The 23,403-nt window shown below is 41.9% G+C and overlaps 1 protein-coding gene across 2 annotated transcripts in view; it reads right to left on the bottom strand.

Annotated features, from left to right (window-relative positions):
* Positions 1 to 1,180: 1,180 nt before the first annotated feature.
* The window catches only part of LOC308319208 (calretinin-like), a 37,359-nt gene continuing 15,136 nt past the window's right edge, over positions 1,181 to 23,403 (bottom strand). Inside the window, exons 1-11 of one of the 2 annotated variants that reach the window (XM_080769137.1) lie at positions 16,037 to 16,175; positions 8,396 to 8,472; positions 7,591 to 7,680; positions 7,308 to 7,388; positions 5,804 to 5,860; positions 5,224 to 5,301; positions 4,156 to 4,211; positions 4,027 to 4,066; positions 3,119 to 3,172; positions 2,294 to 2,365; positions 1,181 to 1,755 (exon numbers count right to left, since the gene is read on the bottom strand). In XM_080769137.1, coding sequence (XP_080625263.1) covers positions 1,639 to 1,755; positions 2,294 to 2,365; positions 3,119 to 3,172; positions 4,027 to 4,066; positions 4,156 to 4,211; positions 5,224 to 5,301; positions 5,804 to 5,860; positions 7,308 to 7,388; positions 7,591 to 7,680; positions 8,396 to 8,472; positions 16,037 to 16,133 — 819 coding nt within the window. In that variant the 5' untranslated portion in view covers positions 16,134 to 16,175 and the 3' untranslated portion in view covers positions 1,181 to 1,638. Of the gene's footprint in view, positions 1,756 to 2,293; positions 2,366 to 3,118; positions 3,173 to 4,026; positions 4,067 to 4,155; positions 4,212 to 5,223; positions 5,302 to 5,803; positions 5,861 to 7,307; positions 7,389 to 7,590; positions 7,681 to 8,395; positions 8,473 to 16,036; positions 16,176 to 23,403 lie in introns of those variants that run through there. The other variant, XM_080769138.1, reaches the window with a different exon arrangement.

The following is a 23,403-nucleotide window of genomic DNA, read 5'->3' as shown; positions in this document are numbered from 1 at the left end:
AGTATGAGTTACAGAAATGTGATAGTTTGTGCTGAAAATTGGCTACCTTATAGACAGACATAAAACTATTTATATAATAACTGAGTGTTCATGTTCACCCATTTGAGTTTAAACGGGGAAACATGACTAAAGTAAGCTTTTTAAGAGCACATTGTAACCTACATATTTTCTTTTAAATATTCCAACTGTGAGGCTGAAGTATGCATTTCAGAGCTACTTGACAGATATGATACATTTATCAATTCTTTGTTTTATTTTAGTTTATTTTAGTTTTTCTAGGCTCATGTACGAGGATTCGTACATGAGCAGTACAATTCACATCTTGCTGTTCTCATGATTACACTACTTGTCTTTATGTACCACTTCATCACTGGATGCCACAGAGACATAGAGCGCCTCGGAAACTCTCATCTATGGAAATGAAATATGACTCTCTTCAAGTATCATCTTTCTTTTTTTACCAGGAGATTATAGAGGAATGCACTGTAAAGTCCTGAGTGGTAATCTAACTCTGACTCAAGAGTTTCAAATGGATCAAATACTCAGGTTTTTATATAGTGTGAGAGTGGGGCATGGCAGAGATGACATGGCTTGTTGGACCATCCTATCTTCACTGAACTGCAGACATTCTCCACTCCCAAGGCAGCAACTTAAACATTTCCAGAGCTCCCTCCATAAGTGCAGTGCTTTCATTTACATCTGTCAAGTGGCCCTGACTCACTTTAGCTCCTTGCTTCAAGATGAAAGAACATCTAACAGAATCATATTGTCAAATCTAATGGGTGAGGTGTCAGGAAGTCGAAACATTATGTTCTCAACATTGTTTTTCCTTTCAAAGTACAAAATATGATTGTTCATCGATTACCAAACATAGATGAGCCTTAAGAGAATGACAATATTGACAAAAGCAGCATTTGCCCACTCAAAACCATGCAAAAAAGGTGACACTGTCAAAGGTGACACATGAAGAAGGTATATGGCCGAAAGGTAATAATAACGGATGCTTGAGTGTGCGGATGCTCATGCTCTTTTCACTCACTTTAAAGACAGCAAGGCAACAATTATTATTCTGATATTCATATTGTTTTTATTCATTCCCTCAAAGACATCTTCTACAGATAAGTACGAGCCAAATCCAAATGTTATAAAAGTGACAGGTATTAGAGATGTCAGTGTGATGAACAGAAGCAAATGTGGAGAAGAGAGAGTAAGTAAAAAAGAAAATAAATAAAAAAAACATTTTGGGAAGACAAGCAGAATTTGTGGATTTCAATAACAAAAAACTACATTACAGAATATACTTCACATACATATATCTTATTTATATTCATTGTCAAGAATGGCTACCACTCTATAGTACTACAGTACATGTAAAGTATTTAAAAATAAATAACAAATAAAAACAATGGTACACAGTAAAACCCTTGGCGTTAATTAATGCATTTGGTTACATACACTCTGAGTTAAATTAACATAGGGGATTTTACTGTGTGGGGGTAAATCTAGGGCAAGAGGTTTGCCTGTGCTTTCAAAAGCACATTCAATTTCCCTCCAAGTGGTCTAGAGATAGGGATCAATCATACATGCACCTTGTTATATCACTCGCTGGAATGGAGACAGAATGACAATATTGGGGCCTCAGACTGAGAGGTCCTGACAGAGGACGATCTCCAGCTCAGTGCGATAGAGCTTTCCTCCATCTGAAAGGGCCATGATGCTCTTCTTGTAGCCCGCTCGCCCAGATGCACTCACATCCTACATCACAGAAGAGGTTCAAAACAATTGCAGTCAGTGGGCTGGACTGACTCAAACTAAAATGTTTCCTTAAAGCTAAAATAGAGAAGGTTTTCTACGGAAGCCCATTTCCACCTCTGAATAAAACCCCAACAGTCCCAAATAGTTTCCCTTTTCTAAAGCCATTTCTGACTTTATATCTCAGAATTGTTACGGTATTATTTCTCATGAATGTGATAATAATAAATAATAAGTATGGTTTCTGTCTATCTCACATGTATTAAAGATTATAGGCTTTATTTGACAGTGAGAGAGAGAGCTGCTGGCCGGGAGTCGTACAGGGGACCCGCTAAAGGAGGCATTTTGCGGCCATATCCCCCTATATTTCAAGCATTTTAAATTGTATTCAGTGGTGGTAATTTCGACTTCCATAGTTTTCTGATAGCAGCCACCTCATCGTTATTCTATGTGCTATAAAATAAACGTGACACCAAGACCAATTGATGAACATCAATATGACACAACCAGTCAGTGGACCAGAAAGGACTTGAGCATTTACCAATTTGCTTTTCTGGCAGAGATCCTTCAGCAGCGCATCCAGCTCCTGCTCATCAATAGAACCATTACCATCCTGGGGACAGATACAACATAGAGAGTATAAATTTAATTCTAATTCAGAGTTGCCAATGGACCCTTCGCTAATCCCTTCCCCACCCCAAAAGCGATTGTCCAATGCTAGTTTAGCAACAGTCGCTAAACTGGCGCTTACTGAAGGGTCCATTATGCCCCCCCCTTTTTTTCTCTCCCAATTTACTAATTATGCCAATCCACAAATTGCCTACACACTTGTGTGTACTTCTGTCACTCCTAACTCCTTCTGAATGGATCACATGACACGGTGACAGTAGAGAGCTTCATCTGGGGGACACCTCACAGTTCAACCAATTTCATCTTCAAATGTATGATAACTGATAAGATGCTTTTACATAACTAAACTACAATATCTCTGCCGAGCAGGAAAGCCAGGAGATGGAGATTAAGTTTGTGTCCAGCTAATCTCAGAAACCGCAGCTGGACCATTTAGCATCAGATTTACTTGTCATGCAAATTGCCAGTAGGCAAGTAAGAAAAAGATTGTTCCGGAAACTTCTCCTCCATGGCAGAGATATGTGCTCTACGGAGATTGGAGAAACCTTTCTAGTTTCCTTTTTTGTTTTCTTTGTTCCTTTTCTACTGTTTATGCCTGTTGTTTGTTGTGATTCGTTTTTTAGATTGTATTTTGTTCTGGTATGCTTGTTTAGTTTCATTTGAGATGAGTAATATGTTATGTTTTAGTATTGTTTGTTTAATAACGAGAGGACTCTGAGTGGGCCGGTCGACTCACCTTATCATAAAAGGTGAAGAGAGCATTAAACTGTTCAGATGTCAGCTTGAAGGCCTATAAGAAATGGAGATTGTTGAATGGTTAGAAACGGCAGCATATTTTTAGAGAGTGGTGAAAACATCCCAACCTCGCACAGAAGAACTCATATTAATGTAATCCCAGCAGATTATGATAACTGGGACCGGAGTCGAGTTAATCCTGATCAGACTGCCTAATCCCATGTCAAAAACAAACAGCTGATCTTCGTCTCCAAGCTAGACTGGTACATACGGCACTATACTCTTCAAATGACAGCTTTATCACAAGTTAACAACAGCAGATGAGTCGACTTACTACAGACACGAAAACATGTTCACTGTAACATTTTTACTGGATTAAACTTGATAGAAGAGATTTCCACACTTAGATCAGTGCAGTGTTTCACTTTATTTTTTAACTGTCAGACTCTAGAGAGAGATATTATTGTGACCTCTAAACTGAAGATTTGAGATTTGGAGATGTGGTGCATGAGTGCAACCTAGCTACTGCACACAAAATGAAGTGGAAACCGAGCTACATTTTCTGTCCACTGTACCAAGACATCAGAGACACATACTGTACTTCCGACACCCAAGGAGAGTTTGAAAACATGACTAAAAAAACTCCCATATCTGCTGGGCGAAGTACAATAATGTGCAAACACAGCAGCAAGATTGGTGAGCTGCTGTGATAGGAGAAGATATCAAATGGAACACAACCACCTTAAAGACTACTGTGTGTATCACTGCATCTACAGTGTGTGTGTGTGTGTGTGTGTGTGTGTGTGTGTGTGTGTGTGTGTGTGTGTTTGTGCGTGTGCGCGTGCATGTGCGTGTGCGTGTGTGTGCGTGTGTGTGTGTGTGTGTGTGTGTGCGTGTGTCTTGTCTTACTTCAAACTTCAGCAGGAAATTTTCCTTTACGGGTAAAAGCCTGAAAGAAGAAATTCTCTTGTAAACATCTATGTAAAAGACTGGTGTCAAAACACACAAATAAAACGTATTGACATGAAATAGACTCACCTGGCCATCTCAGAGAGGCCCAGTTTACCGTCACCATTGAGATCAAACATCTTCAACTAAAATGAAAGAAGACATTATTAGGGTACTTGCTGTATACAATCTTTACATGGAACATTAAATGTCATGCATATAAGTTCAGGATAGCCCATGGAAAGGCAAATATCAGTGGTGGGGACCAAAAGGTACGCAGCCATATGCTCCATAGAAGGCGAAGATGTTTTTTTTTCATGCAGCATAATTACATACGGTCAATGTGAAGATGCAAACGGATGCATCGCTGCATTGGCGGCGCGAATGTGGCGAACCAAGCGAATCCAAGGCAGAGCCTGCCATTTGTCATTTGGTGTTTTTAACTGGACTGTATATCCATAATACAATTTAAATACTTTATTTGGTCTCAGTTGGACCAAATAAAGTAATAAAGTAGTGTCAATTATTCCCCTTCTAACTGAGAAGATGTAACCAAATGGACTCGTAAAGCCCTAAACACACCAATGGGTCAAGACGGGTTTAGCGCTGTCCCTGCGGTGTGATATGTCTTGTTGCGCGTTGACCCACGTTGACCCTAGTGATTCAACCATAGAGTATTAAAAGGATAGAGACTGATCTGGCGCGAAGCTCCGCCCCTCCCGCTATTCATGTCAGTGGAAGTTGCTCAGTGGCGTTTTGAAGCACCCGAAAGGACCGTCTATTTCCGCCTTTTTGGGCGCATTTCGGAAGTGCAACCGAGCGCTCAATGTTAAAGCCCAGCTGCACAGGGTTTCCTCGTCAAGAATACACGGGTCCGCCTGCAGTCCTTCCTCTTACCGCTAGGGCCCAACGCTTCAACGTTGGAAACACTGGCCCCTTGGATTCAACGCATGGAATTCAATGGCCCAAACCACACCAAAGGGTCGAGGCGGTTTTAGCGTTAACTCCTTGCAACCGTTTGGACCCAAGGAGTTTCATGGTGACCCTTTGGTGTGGTTAGGGCTTAAGGATGCCTTTGGTTACACAGGTGAAATTACATTTAGGACTAGGATTTGAATGTGAGGTCAGTGTGAATGGTTCCAGAGACAGGACACTCACGATGGTCTCTGTGTATTCATTGAGTTTCTGGTCATCATAGTGTCTGTTGGCCTTCTTCAGGAGGTCTGACAGGAAACCCTGCAGAGAGATCAAATAAAAATAGTAAATACATTTTTTACAATTAGTGTTATACGTATAATATTTAAATATATTGGGAGAAACACTGTCTTCACTAGAGAACATGTATTTTATATATGGCTGGCACATACTTTAAACATGTTTTCTTTGAAGGATATCTGACTCTCTACTCTCCTCATTATTTTTTATTTAGGCCAATGCAAATGTCCAGTGGGATAGGGAGTAAAGGAAACAATATTATGCGGGGCTTCATCTCTAGAAACCTATGTCTCTCATCGAAAATAACCTAATATTAAATTAAATAATATCCTTTGAACTGTCTTTCCAATCGGGTGCATTTATTGGTGTTGCTTGTACAACACATCATCAATTAAGCTTCCACTATTACATGACTTCTGATGCAGAAGTGGAAATAATACAACATTAACATAACAAACTGTAACACCAGATAAAATAAATGGCTGCAGTTAGATTTAGCAGAAAGAGTTGTACTGTATTTTACCTTCAGTTCATTAGACTCAATGTATCCACTGCGGTCGGTGTCATACTTTCTCCAGGCCTGCAGAAAAAGAAAAACATCGCAATTTCCGTCAAAATAATAACAGAAATACCTTGTAATGTGAAGATTGTGAACAACTTAAACCCTATGTACTTCACTGAATGAGGTTCCCCCGGTGTCTATACTTTGTCTCTCTACAAGCTCACAACTTGACTAAGTGGTGCAGGCTACATATCTGCTGTTACTTTCACTGAATGTTTGCCAAATGTTCGCCTATTCTGCCCACGTGGTCAAAATAAACATACATGGTCAGTAAGTTATATTCCCTTATAGTGACAGAGAAAAATAAAAACTATCAGCCCCATTACAAGCATTGAATAGAGGAAAGAATTAAGCGCTGCCGTGGTCCTGCAAAACAGGTGCTCTTTGGCGAGGGTTCAAACATGAAAAGATCAAAGAGAGGTCCAATGCACTCTGTTCCAGTCAAGTGAAAAAATGCCTTTATTGTAACGCGTTTCGGCTATACAAGCCTTCGTCAGGGTCCCATTACAAGCACGTTTGAAACAGAATATGCAAATATATGATGTGTTTTAATGTAGCCCTGCTTCAAAGTGGACCTTTATCAGACCATGGATGCTTAACACCCACCCCACACCCCTGCAGTAAGGTGTCTGCCCATTCATAATATATGGCTCTCTGAGAATAGCACACCAATGTATCATGGGGTACCCTGAACATCAAAACAATTAAATGGAAATCTCCCTTCCCCATGCAGTCGTCCAATCTCAACCACAGTGCATAAAAGTGTCTTCTGACCCAAAAATCTCATATTTATCACTACTCAATGCCAATCTTTTCAAACAAAACAAGAAGCGCTGAAGATATACTTCTGGTAGACGGAGTGGTTGTTTGGGTTGTGCTGCTACTGGGGGATTGCTGATGGCATACAGACAGTACATAAAGCCATATAAACAGATGAAAGACTGTTGTCCTGGCTGTCTCTGATTCAGAGAGAGAAAGTGAGTGTGAGAGAGAGTGACAGAAGTGTTGTTTTTGGCAGCAAAATTCTATTCTCATAGTCGGTGGAATGAAACTTCATTTAGTTTTAGTCACATTTTTGTCACCTGGAATGTTTTAGTGTTAGTCTCATTTTTAATCGAAGTGTCATGCGATTTTAGTCGACGTGATTTAGTCAACTAAAATGTATTTTGACGGGCCTTGATGCCGTCGAAAATGGCTGACTTATACAGGATATCTTGTCCACTAGTCCCTTCTTAAAACTTTAGTCTAGTTTATATATTTAGTCTTCATTTTAGTCATCATAGCTTACTTTTTATTTAGTTTCCATTCAGTTTTCGTCAGTGGAAAAAGTTAGTCGACGAACATTTTTTGTCATAGTTTTAGTCAAGTCGACAAAATCAACACTGACTGACAGAGACAGAGAGAGACAGAGCAGAGAGGCAGAGACAGAGACAAGAGAGTTTAGATAGATGTATTTTATACTTACAGCCATAAATTCAGCGCTGGATCCAACATACTGTCTGAAGAAGAGCAGAAAGTTCTCCTCTGTGGGCAGAAACTGAGCTAACTGTAGAGGAGAGGATGGACAAAGAATCATGTACAGCACACTATATTCATCCCAAGTTGTTAACGCAGGGAAAGTTGTTTGACTGTAGGGTACACCGCACAATTCCTGAGCATTGATATAACTCTGAATGTGACAGTACACTTGGTTAAATTAACTCAAAATGTTAATCAAATGTTCATTGTCTGTATTTGTGTTGTCTTACCTCTGACATCTCGATTTTCCCATCACCATTCTTGTCAAAATTGGCCATGAACTCCTTCAATTTCTCTTTGGATATAGCTTGAGTGGGACCCTGTTAACACACAGACACAACATGAGTGTTGCACGCACATGCACACACACACACGCACGCACGCACGCACGCACACACACACACACACACACACACACACACACACACACACACACACACACACACACACACACACACACACACACACACACACACACACAAAGTTAATGTCGCATTTACTATGAAAACCTCATGTTAGTCACACCTCCATATATGGTCACGCCTCGTGACATCACGCCTCCATATATGGCGATCTCCATATATGAAGATCACGACATTGACCTCATCTAACCCTGGATAACCATACATGGAGAAGACTGGATCATCACCTAGATCTGCACATATGGAGCCGACCAGCAACTCTACTCATCTGATCTCCATATATGGAGTTGACCTGTTGTGACATTCCATATGTTGATCCCTCCCCGGACCCCACCTCTCCTTCCTGTTCCGACATTCCATACGTTGATCTGACCTCATCAAACCCTGTACACTCAAGACGCGTCTGCCGTCACCCAGGCAGGTGCGTGCATGCGACGCGACCTCGCCCTTTAGGCTTCTCGCCCTCTAGGGCATCTTACTGGTACTGTATATGTGAAACAAAGGAACTAACATAGAATAAGAACTTAAACTTAAACACCTTTCTCCTGCTCTTATATATTTGTTTAAACCTGTATCTAAGCTTGTCAGATTTAGTAAGTACTACAACACTCACCGCGCCTGGTCCTCGTCGTGTCTTCTCCAGCTCTTGCATGAACTTCTCCAGCTCGTGGCCTTCAATATAACCATTTCCTGTGGAGCAGAAGATGGACACAGCTTGGTTTGGGTTGGCCCAAGCTATACTGTACGTTCATTGTAACACTTTTAGTCCTCAACACCTTTGTTTTTGTCAGTTAATTTGGACTGTTCCAAAGCTGTCCATTTAATGGTGCAACTGAATTACTGAGTGGTACATAGACTGGGTAGGTCCTCTAAAAGAAGGTGCAAAGAACCAAAGTGGAAGTACATCAGGTGTAAAAAGTCGTTCATACCAGCGTCAACTAAAATGTTGAACGAGGCTATGAAACAGCAGGGACTGTGAAAGGTTAGATTAAAACTTGTGTAATGTTGTGTCTCTGTTATGTATTTTGTTTGTCATTGATGTTGTATGTGTGGCTGCAGCAGGGGGTGAAAGCACAAGACAAATTAAATTTCCCTCGTGGACAATAAAGTTTACCATGACCTTGACCTTGAATTGGTAGAACACTCGCCTTTGGATCACAAGGCTATGGATTTCATGCCAGGCACCGCCAGCTCAGTGTGTGAGTACGTGCAGTAATAACTCCAGTAATTCTAGGAGTTGGTCGGTGTGCATGGCGCTCCACCTCAGCACTCTGGTCCCTATTTTCGTCACTGCTAAACTCCTTTTTCTTTTACTACTTTGAAAAACATTACAATTGTTCAACTAGCCAATTTACATCTACACGTTGTGAGCTTGTAGATCGGCTATATATATTTTTTTTTTAAGATATTTATTTGCGGCTTACGCCTTTTATTGTTTTTTTTTGAAGGGACAGGCAGTAGGCTGACAGGAAACGGGAGAGAGATGGGAGGATGACATGCAGCAAAGGCTGTGTCGGGGCTCGGGAGTCGAACCCGCGGCACACTGCGACTGGATTACCAGTCGGGTGCCCAGACGGTTACGCCACAGCCTGGGTCAAGATTGGCTATTTTAACTATACATTTTTTTTCTTCTCCAAAATAGTAAAAAAAAAGGCAAATAAGTTTAAGGGATAGGGGGTTTACCACTGAGGAAAATAGGGCCCTCCATCTCCCAGGGGTCTAGCTGCTAGACTCTAGCACATTATAAAGGAAATAGACACGCTTGTTACTCGGCTGATACTGGAAATAAGCCACTCCGACCGTACTTATATAGACCTATGGTAATTCTGCTGCCCAAACGTATTATCTCAGAGGCGGTGATTATCTTCTGTCCCTATGGGGGGCAACACAAATGGGAAAACGTGTACAGTACTGTATATCATGTATATGTCATATGGAATTCCCCCTACAGCTTCCTAGGGTCCTATGGCTGCAACAAAATGACTGCCGATTCTAGTTCTCTGAAAAGCCTTATGTTTCTATGTCAGTGGTTTTCAAACTATTTCACGTAAAGGACCCTAAAAAATATACCGGTATGTAATTGGCCGCGGACCCCCCCATCTCAAAATATGGGACCCTCCCATGAAGCAAAGATTTGAGCTAAAAGCGTTCGCTCTGAAAGAATATATATTCAAATATTTGTGCCACATTTTCACAATTTTTGACAAGCTCGTAGTGCGGCACACAGTGCCGCGCTATAATTGCATGTCTGTTATTTTGCAATAGCTAAAGTACAGCTAAAGTATAACATAGAAAGGGGCTCTAGTCAGTGAGAGATGAGATTGTCTCTCCTTCATTGCAGGACTGCAGGACTCCGCATTATCTCCGCTGTGCACAGCAGCACAGGGGAACTGTCTTTATAGCCATGGTCTTTTTCACACCCGTGTGAAGTGAGGGGCGCTCTTGTCATCGTACATCATCATGACGTAAAATAGACACTATGCCTATTTGCTCTCAGACACTATGACGTAAAATTCTCCATTCATTGTCAATGGGAATTTAATGTTTGTTTAAGACGACGTTTGTGGACGGTAACTAAAAGCTGGATATAGGAGGGGCTAGCGCAGCGCCCCCTCAAAAATATAAATATTCAGAGAAATGAATTGATCAAACAACCTGCATTTTTATGTAGACTTTACGTAGGCTATATTTGAACTACAACAGGAATTGTGGGAATTCTGTTGAGTTGTATTACTGCAAAAAGAATGGTCCCTTGCGGATGATTTATAAGCAAGCAGGATAATAACTGTGGATTTTTGCAGCGAAGAGTGAAATTGGGAGGTCAGATTTATGGTCATCTGGTCACTACAGTAATTCTTCTGTCCTATAGTCATAATTCTAAAGCCTGATTTATCTCTCTCTATGTCATATGGCGGCAGCAGTGTCGCATGCAACATCATTGTAGTATAAACTAAGCGTTTGGCAAGGACAGTCACATGACTGATTTAATACAATAATTACTTCTGCTGCGTTGGCATGCAACCACAGTTGAACATGTAAGATGTGTTCAACCATGTTGTTTTAATCACAATAATGTCTCCCATTCCCATCTGTCTCTAGTAATTACTGAGAGGATTGGGGACCCTAAGTCCCATTGTCCATAAAAAGAATTAAGAAATGTTTATAAAACTAAAAACAATATTTTTAAATGTACTGAAAAACATACTGTGTTGAGCTCCTCTGTCTCTTCATCCCATAATCTCTTATAATCTCATCTTCTGATCATTTTCATCCTTGACACCCCCCCCCCCTTCTCTCCTATATACCCCCATGCAGCTTCATTTGCACACTGAATTTGATATGAATATCACCATCTGGGCTTTGGTTGCGGTGGTATTTGAGATATATCAGCAAACATCACTGCTGGAACACAAAGTAATATGATGTTGGTGTAAACAAGCCAACCGTGGTCACGCTGCTGTTCCTCTCGATATAGAAGTCTGACACTCTCTCACCCAGCCTCCATGTATATACGTTGCACTCCATTATTCAGTGTGACAATGACAAATCTGAATTATTCTATGGGCAGTTGACGGGAAATGTCTACCAGGTTTGGCAAATAGACAGCTGTGAAATGATGTAGTTGGGCCACATTTATATATAGGCCCTGTCTGACATTCAGAGCATGCAAGGCCAGACAAGTTCTAAAATTGCACGAAACTAGAGTAGCAAATAAAAGTTAAAAAAAAAAGGAAAAGTAGGCTACTTTCTTTTTTTTTTAATTATAAAGGAGGATTTTCTGAATGCATAGCCAGGGACCACCTGCAATACCTCCACCACCGTTTGAAAGCTCAAGCTCTAAACAACTTATCACCATGCAGTGCATGTGGGTACATGTAGTATTTTACATATTATGTTACAATATCTTACTCATATCATCAGTCTTGTATTAACCCATTTAGACCTGAAGACGATTCTACAAATGCCTTCTAAATCCTGACAGTTTTCTGAAAAACCCATGTTTCTATGTCAGTGGTTCTCAAACTATTTCATGTAATTGGCCGCCGACCCCCATCTGAAAATATGTTTTTCCAGGGACCCCCTCAGAAGCAAAGATTTGAGTTAAAAACTTTGGCTCTGAGTTCATAGTGTTCATAGTGCGGCACTCAGTGCCGCACTATGAACACAAATAGTCAGGCTTCTACGCAAATAGTCAGGCTTCTAAAATAATCCTCTTCATCTTCAACAAAAAACAGTGTCTGATATTAGCAACTTAGAGATAAGGGGGATATTCAGAGTTTTATGTTTGCCATGGATCTAAAAGGAGCTTTTCTTCATGTGAACATATCTCAAGTAAAGCTGTGTACTTTATCAGAGATAAAGATTATAGTTTGGGTGGATTATAGACTACTTTACCAGCTACTACTTTTACCATCCAAAAGAAATTCACAAATATACAGTATGTATATACAGTATATACAGTGCGTGTTGTTAACACATTGGAGACATGAGAGCAAAAATTAACCTAATTGGACTATCGTCCAATTAATAACATTTGACATAGCCACTGTAACAACTCTGATCTGAAGTCTTATTATTACGAGACACTGATGACTTCATTACAATAGGATTACAACACAGGCCTAAGATGAGGAAAATGTAAACCTTTAGGAAAATGTAATTCGAGATAACTCATAGCCTACCAAAAACCTTTTTATAATTCCCAATTCACTGCAATTTGGTGGTTGCAACTTGCAAGTTAAGTAAAGTCTTACAAAAAGCTATAAAAAACAGAGCAGCAGCAACCTGGTGAATGTCTTGTTCAGCTTTCAAACTGTCAGACTCACAACCCTTCAAAACAAAACTCAAATTAGATCACTCTCTCACACACACTCACACACACACACACACACACACACACACACACACACACACACACACACACACACACACACACACACACACACACACACACACACACACACACACACACACACACACACACACACACACACACACACACACACACACACACACACACACACACACACACACACACACCATGGCTTGCTGGCGTTGCAAGGGTAATTTCTCTTTGCGGTGCAAAGATTGGTTCAGGTTCCTGTATTGTAGAATATGTGAAGAGGTTGCGCACACACCAATAATTTACTGTACTTTCAAAAGCAGGTTCCTGTACTAAAATAATTAAAATAAAATGTGGTACTGCGTACAATAGAACTCTATCTTTCATATAGCAAGACTAGCTCTGTTTTTGTTGGGGCTGTCAAGATGCAGATCTTCGCATCCTCACATGGAAGACCACCCCCCCTTGAGGTGGAACCCTCCAGTGCAGAGCCAATATCCAGGATAAAGAAGACCCTCACATGGAAGACCATCTCCCTCGAGGTGGAACCCAGTGCAGAGCCGCAATATCCAGGATAAAGAAGGTATTCCTCCTGATCAGTAGCGCCTGGTCTTTGCCGGCAAACAGCTGAAGGATGAACGCCAACAGACCAGACAACATCCAGAAAGTGTCCACGTTGCACATTGTGCTACATCTGCGGTGGTGGCATCATCGAGGATCGAGCCATGTTTGAAAGTGCAGGCCCAGAAGATGACAAGATGATCTGCCGCAAGTGTTACACGTCTTCACCCGCGTGCGACAAGTGTGGACACACCAACAACCTGCGCCTTGTCATGTTCAAGAAACGGTGAAATGGTTTTGTCACATGTAGTTAAAAGTGCTGAAAGTCCCCGTGTCCCCTAGGGTAGGTAGTACCTAGGGTAGGTAGTACCTACCCTAGGTAGTAGGTAGTACCTACCCTAGGGGTAGGTAGTACCTAGGGTACCCTAGGGGTAGGTAGTACCTAGGGTAGGTACACAGGGACTTTCAGATTGATTACTTTATAAACAGTTCAAAAGTTCAAAGCTCAGGAACATAGCCTACGGCTACAGCTCAATACAAGGTCTGCTAAGAGGATTTTATAATCCAAGAAAGCACTATGGCTTGTTTCCATTAGGGTAAGGGGTCGCACGCTGCAGTGGCCAAGGACAAGGCCAAGCTGCGGGTCATACGATCAGCAGAGAGGGTGATTGGCTGCCCTTTGTCCCCCCCCCCCCCCCCCCCCCTGAGGCGTAGAGCTTCGAGGAGGGCCAGGAAGATCATGGCTGACCCTGCACACCCAGGCCACAGTCTTTTTGCCCCGTTTCCCTCAGGCAGGAGGTTGTGGTCCCTAAAGACTTGTGTTGGGGAGTTCATACATGCGTATCTATGCAGGATACAGCCTTGTGTTGGGGAGTTCATACATGGGTATGCAGGATACAGCCTTGTGTTGGGGAGTTCATACATGGGTATCTATGCAGGACACAGCCATAAGAGCCATTTGACTGGATAAAACAAATAACACCATACAGTCTGGTCTTATTTACCACATATTAACCACATATCATATCATTATCTGGAGGATTCAATACATCTGATGATCTGATTTTGTATAGGGCCCACTTCCTGGGGTCTGTATGTGTGTAATGTGTGGTTTTAGATGTTTGAGATTTTCTAGCAGTGTCCATGATGTCACAGACACTGGTCTCATTTACTTTCTGGACAACATGTGGTCTCAGCGTGGCGTGGCTGCGTAAGTGGCGTCCACAAGGAGAAGCAGTGCCAAAGCATTATGGGAATTGTATAGTCCATGAGGAAGAAGGTGAGCCAAGTGTCCCTCTGAAGATTTTATGCAAGTTAGCAGTTATTCAGGACAATCTGGAGCATTCGCCAGTCGGGTCAGCCCCACACACACACACACACACACACACACACACACACACACACACACACACACACACACACACATATATATATATATATATATATATATATATATAGGCTGATTACCACATCAAACGATGGCCAAGCATTAAAGCAAATACATATTCATTCAGGTTAGGTTTGAATAGGGAGGGCTACTCGAACCTAAAAAAAAAAAGACAATTTGCATTTCATGATGCCACATGCAGAACACACACACACACACACACACACACACACACAGTCACACACACATACAATTTGTCCATTTTCAACCTGGTATAGGCCGATACCTATATTTGGAGCATGTCATAATTGTCTTCGAGTTTCAAATTGCACATAAAAAAACCACACCTGTGTGAACCGAGTGGTGCAACTCCCCTCTCCCCCCCCTCCTCCTCTCTCTCTCTCTCTCTCTCTCTCTCTCATATTAGCAGGCAACAGTGCAGCACTGTCTCCCTCTCTTTGTTTCTGGCAAACTGCTACCCTACTGCTACTCAAACTGGTGCTCATTAACGAACACTAGGTGAACATCACGGACATTGCTGTTCTTTGGAGTGGTTGCACCACTCAAAAAAAGAGAGGGGGGTGTCCTGTATGGAAACGTTTGGGAATGGCCGGGCTACTACAATTAATAATTAGGCTACTATATATGGTGACATAAGAAAAGTTTTCAGAAAAAGCTAGCGGACACATTTGATCTACTATCATCACTTATGGCGACTTCTCTGAGCCAGTCTGAGTCTGTCTCCATCTCAGCAACTTCAGCAAGCCCTTCATGCGCTCAATGCGCGGCTTGCGCGCTGCTGCGCGCCCCAATTTAATTTAAACCGACATTCACATATCGGTCAAAAGCCCTCTTGACGCTCCGATTGATTGATACTGTATACATATCATCATCCCAAGTCTCAACAACACCCAGGACCCATGAGTCAGGAGACACAATATAGGTCTAGGCTACTAGATTAGCAACTAATTAACAAGGGTGATTTAGAAATTCAGATGAAATGTTGACCTATGCAATTGAGACGGACAATACGGCTTGAGTTTTGTCTGCACGATTATTTTATTATTTTGAAATAGTGGCTTGCCCGGCCCCTATCCAACATAGAAATTTGAAGAACATTTAGGCTCGGACTAGTTTTTGACTGCTTTAATGCATCTAGGATTCTATCTAGCCTAAAGTGCATTAACTATACGAATATGGCCTACCATCAAGTATAGGATTAGGATATAGCTGAAGACAAATTCCAAATGGACAGAAGAATATCGATTATACTATCAGAATAGCCAGAGCCAGATTGAAAAATTCTCTTCCATATAGAAAAGGGGGGAATTGGAAAAAGCGAGAAAAAAAGGCTAAAATTCTTTAATAATTAAAGTGATCACACTCTCATCATCATTATTAAAAGTTTCAAAACCATATAGTTGTCCTGTCTCGCTCACTCTCCAGTTAAAGTTTTTACTGACCGTCTGAGTCGAAATGTTGCCATATGTCAAGGAATTGCGCAGCGGTGAGCTCTGCCAGGTGAAGATGTGGGGGTTGCTGCTGTGCTTGAGTTGCCATCCTTCCGTCCGTTTGTTCCTGCCTCTGTATATGGGTGCTAATCCCGAGTTCAGTCAGTCCCAGTCCAGAGCTTCTTCACAACTGTCGCTCGGCAGGGTTTCAGTCGGTGCTTTTAAACCCCCCGCGGCGCCTGCAATTCCCCTGCTGACCAAAGGGGGCGTGTCTGTTGAAGGCATGCAGATACCGCCAAGAGCTGTACAGGAGATGCTGAGGAGAGGCCAATCACTCTTCTCAAGAGGAGGGAGGGAGGGAGGGGGTGCTTGATTCTCTCAGCGGCACTCAGGCTTCCAGATGAGTCGACATTAACTGTGCTGTGTTGCTGACTGAAACAATGCTGATAGAATCATTTGGTCCGAGAACATTTTGCTGTCATGAGTGGGAAAATGACATCAAATATGTTGTTGAACTAGTCTCTGCTTTATAAAACAGGCCACAATCTCAGACCCTTCATATCTCTGAGTCTCTCTCCCTCCCTCTGTGTGTGCATGCGTGCACCAGGCCGCGTGCACACGCGCGTGTGTTCTATTCTCACCATGGATATAGTACCAGTTATAACTTATTATATTACATTCATATGGAGATGAGAGGACACTGCATAGTACACTGCCATCTATATCCCAGCATTCCTTCACTTCCATCTCCTCCCTCCTTCATGCTTCATTCTCCCCCATTCTTCCCAGTCAGCAGGGTTTGAAGAGCTTTCCGTCTTCTTAGCCATAGTTGGCACAAATCCTATCAGTAATCGGTAAGGCTCTGTGGTGCAGCTACTAAATCACCCATACACCCTCTTTCTCACTGGAGGAAATCCACACATCCCCCATACGACTGTCTTTAGTGCCCCTCATACACATATTCCCCCTTCTCTGTATTATTATTATTATTTATTTATTTCATGAAGGGAGTTTAACCCATTCTGACCTGAGATCAGATTCAGACGAGGTTTCCACTGGACACACACTGGTCTGATCAAACCATTCTGACCTGAGATCAGATTCTAAAAAATGCCAGTCGTTCTTCGATTTTTCAAAAATAGCAGACCTACAAGCTCGTATCGCGCCACTCGGTGGCGCGATATGAGCTTGTAGATCTGCTATTTTTCAATAGCTAAAGCATAACATGATGCCAACACCAAAATGGGTCCCCGGTCAGAATGGGTTAATACACAGCAGCATCTGGACCCCTGCAACGGGTCCTTTCGTCAACATTCAGAGTTGAATGAAGACTCTGGGTTTTAACTATGCTGTGTAGGGCGGCGGAAAGGGTTCAGTGGAAGAGGAGAAAGAGGGGGAATAAAGCGTTTTATCTCCACCTGGCAGTGTTGTGTTGATTGCACTACTGAGAAATGAAAAAAGGGAGGGAGGGAGGGAGAGAGAGAGAGAGAATTATTTGGAGTGGAAGCTAAGAGAATGTGTCACGTGTTAGTGTGTAGTGTGTAGTGTGTATGTCGAAAGAGAGCTCTTATAAGGAACGCTCGTCCAGTAACACCCTTGCTGCATGAATAATAATTACAGCAGTTTATTTCTATATACAGCATACATACTGTATACTGTATCTCCCCAATGCACTGAGCACTCAGAGAAATGGTGAGAGAGGGTGATGGAATGAATAATGGAGGGTCAGAGCATAATAATAATAATAATAAAATATTATATTTATAATAATAATCAAAAAGATGATAATGCATGAAATGTGATCAACTGTCAATGGAAATGTGTCATGGACATGATCATGCACACACGGTGCACATACATAAATAGGTTTACACACGCAAGCACGTGTGACACATGCACACACACTTAAAACAAGGAATTGAAGTTACAAAGTCGAACAGAATTTTTAAGAGGAAAATAGCCTATATTAGCACGTTCACACTTTTAGGCGTGATGTGCATGACAACGACGTGCTAGACATTTCTTAAATCCAGACTTCACAGACACATGCCTCAGAAACACTAAGGCATGCTTCAACCTCCTGCTGTGTATTATTGTCTCCACCAGGCATACAAGGAATGGGGAGATTATGTTAATTGCACTCCGTCCGTATGTCCGTCCGTTCGCGTACAGCTAATCTCCGGCACAGTTGGCCCGGCCGATGCCAAACTGTGCACACACACTCCCTGCGGATGCATGCCAGTGACGAACCTCTGACCCAATTTTTCGGCCCAATAAGCGGCTGGAAATGAGCACAGAGCCAGGAGGTAAAATGCAGCCACACCGTGATGTTTTCCCAAAAGAAGGTTACAGCATGGGAAATGGCATGACACAAACAGCAAACACATAGGACATGTTGGTGTGCAGCTCCACCATGACCTCTCACTGATCTAACACTGAGTGTGTGTGTGCTTCCTGGCAGCCTTTTATAGGCAGCTGAAACAATCAGTGCAGACTCTACCATGTTACCGGTCAAACATGCAACACTTCTAAACCCCACATAACCCACATCACATAAGCCTATAAATCTATATCACTGTCTACACAAGTAAGGAAATATCAATTATCAATTAGGTGGACACAGGAACATTAGCACTGTGCTGTGCCACACGCAGGGCTAATGTTCTGGGGATTTTCCCAAGTCTTCCCTTAATATGAAAGTACTTCTAGTTCAGGAGGACTATAACATGACATTTGCTGATTGGAAGAGGGCTTTATTTGAGCATGCCACTCTCATTGCATTCTACATGGACCAAAGGGGATGGATACAGTTTCAATCTGGATAATGCAATGTAATACAAATTACTTAGCAAATCAACGATTAGAATGAATAACTAAACTAAAAAAGATGGTGATTCACACGCACAGGGACATGTATGAGGTAAGTGAGGAGAGAAGAACGATTTTGAGGATGGTTTTCAGACACACTTTAAATTAACTGAAAGTTCTTACCATTGAACTCTGATTAACTTATTCTGATACATGTGTAGCATGTGTTTCCACAGCTTTTTCAAATTAAACAAATGCACAGCTCTTCTTTTTAAATAAACAGTGCGACAATGTGTATACACCACTTTCAGTACAGCTTCTCACAATTGAAGTAAACATGTTTTCTTCCTTTGAATCTCTCCATCCCTTCCATGATGCCAAATCAACTATACAGAGTAAACTCCTCAGTGGAATTCAATTTGTAACTCTCAGAGTGTGGCCTACAAATGTAACCAAGTGAACCTGAAAAGTACATGGATGATTTCATTGTATACTCCATCATAGGTTTAATAATGAAAAAGTATCGACTGCAATATTTGGTGTGAATCCTATGAGATTGTCGTTTTTGGCAGATGTGCATGCATTTTCTACAGTGTTGTTCCATATGGCCAAAACAGCTTCCCTGCCTTAGTGCCTGCCCATTCCTCCTCCAGGCACTGATTTACAACAGAATGGAGCTGCTCTTTGTTAACACAAAAAAGTGATGCCAGTTTAGGACAGCATATTCACCAAAAGTGCTGAGTCATGGGGTCTAAGAGGCACGATTTGAGATAGCCTGAAAGCCAATGGCAATGTTAAATCACCATAAAATCTATACTAGCTACTTTACGAATTGAAATGCATGCGAGATTGGAGCTTTAACCTCATATCAAGCCAAGACATAAAGTAAATGCATTGGATTGTAAAAAAAGAAGTAAAAGTAAATAAAATCCTAATGCTGTAGCCTGCTATTATTAGTCTTGGCACATACATATACTGTACCATGACATCTATGACATGGGTGTTAACATACAGTGTGTGTGTGTGTGTGTGTGTGTGTGTGTGTGTGTGTATCTATGTATGTATGTATGTATGGATGTATGTATGTATGAGGGAATTGAGAATGCATAACATATGAAATATAAATATTATTTCATTCATTCATTCATTCATTCATTTATTTATATATTTGTTTGTTCTGAAGGGACAGCGCGTGTTCATGAACACCCACATCTAATGCTGTGTACTGTAAATACAGTGCATTTAGAAAGTATGATAATGATTTGAAATGTATTTAGAGGATAAGCCCCTTGAGGTGCATCGTGTCGTGTTTGAGGGTCCTCATGATTTCCAATCCGTAATCCCCATACAGAAAACAAGCAACTTTACCCTCTTGTACCAATGCCTTCCGTTCAATATATATATATATGGTAAATGGTGCATTTATATAGCGCCTTTATCCAAGGCGCTTTACATAGATTGTGCATTACATTCACCCATTCACATACACATTCATACACTGATAAGCAACAGCATGCGCGCGCATAACGGCAGCAGAAGAACATCACCTCTCATAAGAGGCAATGGAAAAGTTCTAACTGCACTGTAAAAACGTCCCATCAAACTTTCAGATGCTGTTTTTATTCCAGTGTGGAGGAAGAATGATTAGGATTTTTATTGTGATCTCTCGCCCTTGAAATATAATTATAATCCATTGGTTTCAGTTGACCTCAAAACCACACCTCCAGTCGCTTTCATAAGAACGGGAGGTGCGCTCATGACCATACGGCAGCAGAGCCTGGTTGTCCATGTCCGCGATGCGATGTGAGCTTGTATATCAGCTGTTCTCTGTGCGCAATACTGTTAGGCTTTGAAGTATAAATGTCTCCTAGGGTGCTCCTCACTAGCCAACTCACAAGAGAGATTGAATGGACTGAAACCAGCGCTCCCCAGAACAACAGGTTTGGAGTTCTGTTGGGAATTGATTACATGAAACAGTCAACCGTGCCCAGTCCCAATGTTTGTAAACAAATAATTGGTCTATAGGGGCTTGAGTATCATCACACTTGTAATCAAACCAATCGCTATTATATTACGATTTAAGGGAGGACCACAAGTAGAACGATAAGGATAATTGTAAAAAGTGTATGGATGGGCAGATCTTCATGAAACTTTGAGGAGATTATCAGTAGGCTACATCAAAAAGTCAAAGGTCAAGCTCATGGTCACAATCAAGGTCAGAGTCTGCCCGCCATGAAACTTGGAGGTCGGGGGTTCGATCCCCGGCCGACCAAAGACTCGGCATCAATGGGTTGGATTGGGGGGTCAAATGATTCCCGAGCGTGGCGCACGCTCCGACTCACCGCTGTGAGTGCGTCAAATGCGGAGACCACATTTCACTGTAACGTGTGTGACTAATCGTACGACTTTGTCTTCGGCGGCCATTATCTGCAGGCTTCCCCAAAGAGACGAGTTGACTTTTGGGTCAAAAGGTCAAAGGTCAAGTTCACAATCAATATATACTAATAAGAGATGTCGGTGAGGGAGGGGCGCAGATGTTGGTCCGACGTGCAACAGTCCGACACATGCGTGAGTCCGACATATGCGTTGCCGGTTAAGGCTCACCCGCGTGGCTTCCCTGTGAGGTTATAGGGTTTGGGGTAGCGTGTCGGACTAATGCCTGTCGGACTCTTAGTACGTCGGGAACAAACACGGGCACCCGGGTGAGGGAAGGGTCTGCACTAGTTTCATTTTGGAACACCACGGTCCAGAGTTCATGCCAAACGTGGTTGTGAAGTGCTGCTTAGTTCTAGTTCACATCCAGACAGATTGTCTGTCTCTCATTAACCTGATTCACAGGTGAATAGCCTCTTTCATTACTGCATGTCACCCCCCCCCCCCCCCATCTAAATAAAGGCGAAAGCCACAGAAAAGAAGGAAGAATTAACAAGCTAAAAGCAATTGGTTTTGATAGCACATCAGTGAGCTGGATGCAATCCTCCCTGGAGGGGAGAGAACAGATGGTGGAGGGGAACCCCCCTCCCAGTGAGCTGTGGCGTTCCACAAGGAAGCATACTAGGGCCTTTACCGTTAAAAGTTAAAAGCACAACACCAAAAAAGGCCCCAATTGATTCAATGTGGAACGCCCTACCAACAGCCATTAAGACGTGTGAATCCCTTGACTCCTTCAAAACCGCTCTCAAAGGGCACCTACGGAAGGCTGCAATTCGAAACTGGCCCCCGTAAATAAAGTCTGAGACAGTCTTCTTCAACAAGTAACAGTTTTTGTATTGACTTGTGCTTTCCTTTGAAATGTAGGCTACCCATTCTACATACTCTGAAATAATGTTCATTCAATCAATCAATCAATCAATCAATCAATCATTCAATCATCACACACTGTTTCTCTGTTGTGACATTGAAAATATATATTTATAGTAAAAGTCTAAAATATTTCAATATAATTGCAGGACACTTTATGACTGGTGAGTCCACACACAGCCAGTCATGGCTGAACGCCTCGCTTCCACATTCTATCGACATACAGTAGCCTTGAGGGATAAACCAGTAATACACATGAACCATCTGCTGTTTCAATCACACCTTACAGACAGCAACAACAGTCAACAGACCAATCAGGGCATAGACAGAGAGGGAGAGAGATAATGTCCGTGATTACAGATGGGAGACAAAGGTCATTGAAGGTCGCGTAAAGGGAAAGGGGTGGGCTTGGGGGTAGGGATGTAATGGTATACCCGTATGGCATGAAGACCATAAGTCTCTCCTTTTATGTTGCACTGCAAATGCAAGAGAGTTTCACTTACAATATGCTCTCATGCTCTATTATACATTGTATACATTTATTTATTTTTTTACAGTGGAATACCGTATGATATATGGTATTTTGGCAGATACTGTAGCCTACTATACTGTGACACTTCATGACCTATATTTCAATTTGGGGATTAAATATTGAAGGATGCAATTTACACCATCCTGCTTCCAACTGTGCATTTGCTTCTCTCTGGAGTAGTCTCTGACACTGCAGTGGTTGGATCAATTGAACTTTGACCCTAAGGCTGCTGTCCCTATTGGTATGCATACAGATACAGCATATAGTTCATTTGGCTTTTATAGCTTAGGTGGATGTGGGCGTGCTTGGATCAGTATCGTGTCAAGTTGTATGAATTAATGTGAGGAATACGATTACATACTGTATAGTGATGCCACCTTGTACCAAGAAAATCACAGAGAAGGCATTTCATTACATTTTCTGAACTTCAGGTTCAGGTTCATTTATTTGTTTGTCCCCGAGGGGCGATTTGTTGTACGGCAAAGCATCATAACAGGCAGACAACTGAACATATCACACAAAACACAGTAAAGACACAAGGTACCGGTACACATAAAAACAATAAAACAGGATGGCAGTTTAAGTTATCAGTGTAGCATTGGAATTCATCATCACTTGCAAGAACAGTTGTATATTAGTACATACAAGAAGCGACAAAGTATTGCTAGTGGCCCCTGGGACCTTTAGGCGGAGGCCAGAAGTGGAACGGTATTGGCTCAAAACCTAGCAACTAAGTACT

This window comes from Protomyctophum bolini, assembly GCF_963924005.1.
Source record: "Protomyctophum bolini genome assembly, chromosome: 1".
NCBI lineage: Eukaryota > Metazoa > Chordata > Actinopteri > Myctophiformes > Myctophidae > Protomyctophum > Protomyctophum bolini.
Note: the sequence above shows the minus strand (reverse complement) of the source record. Positions and strands in the feature narration are given on the sequence as shown.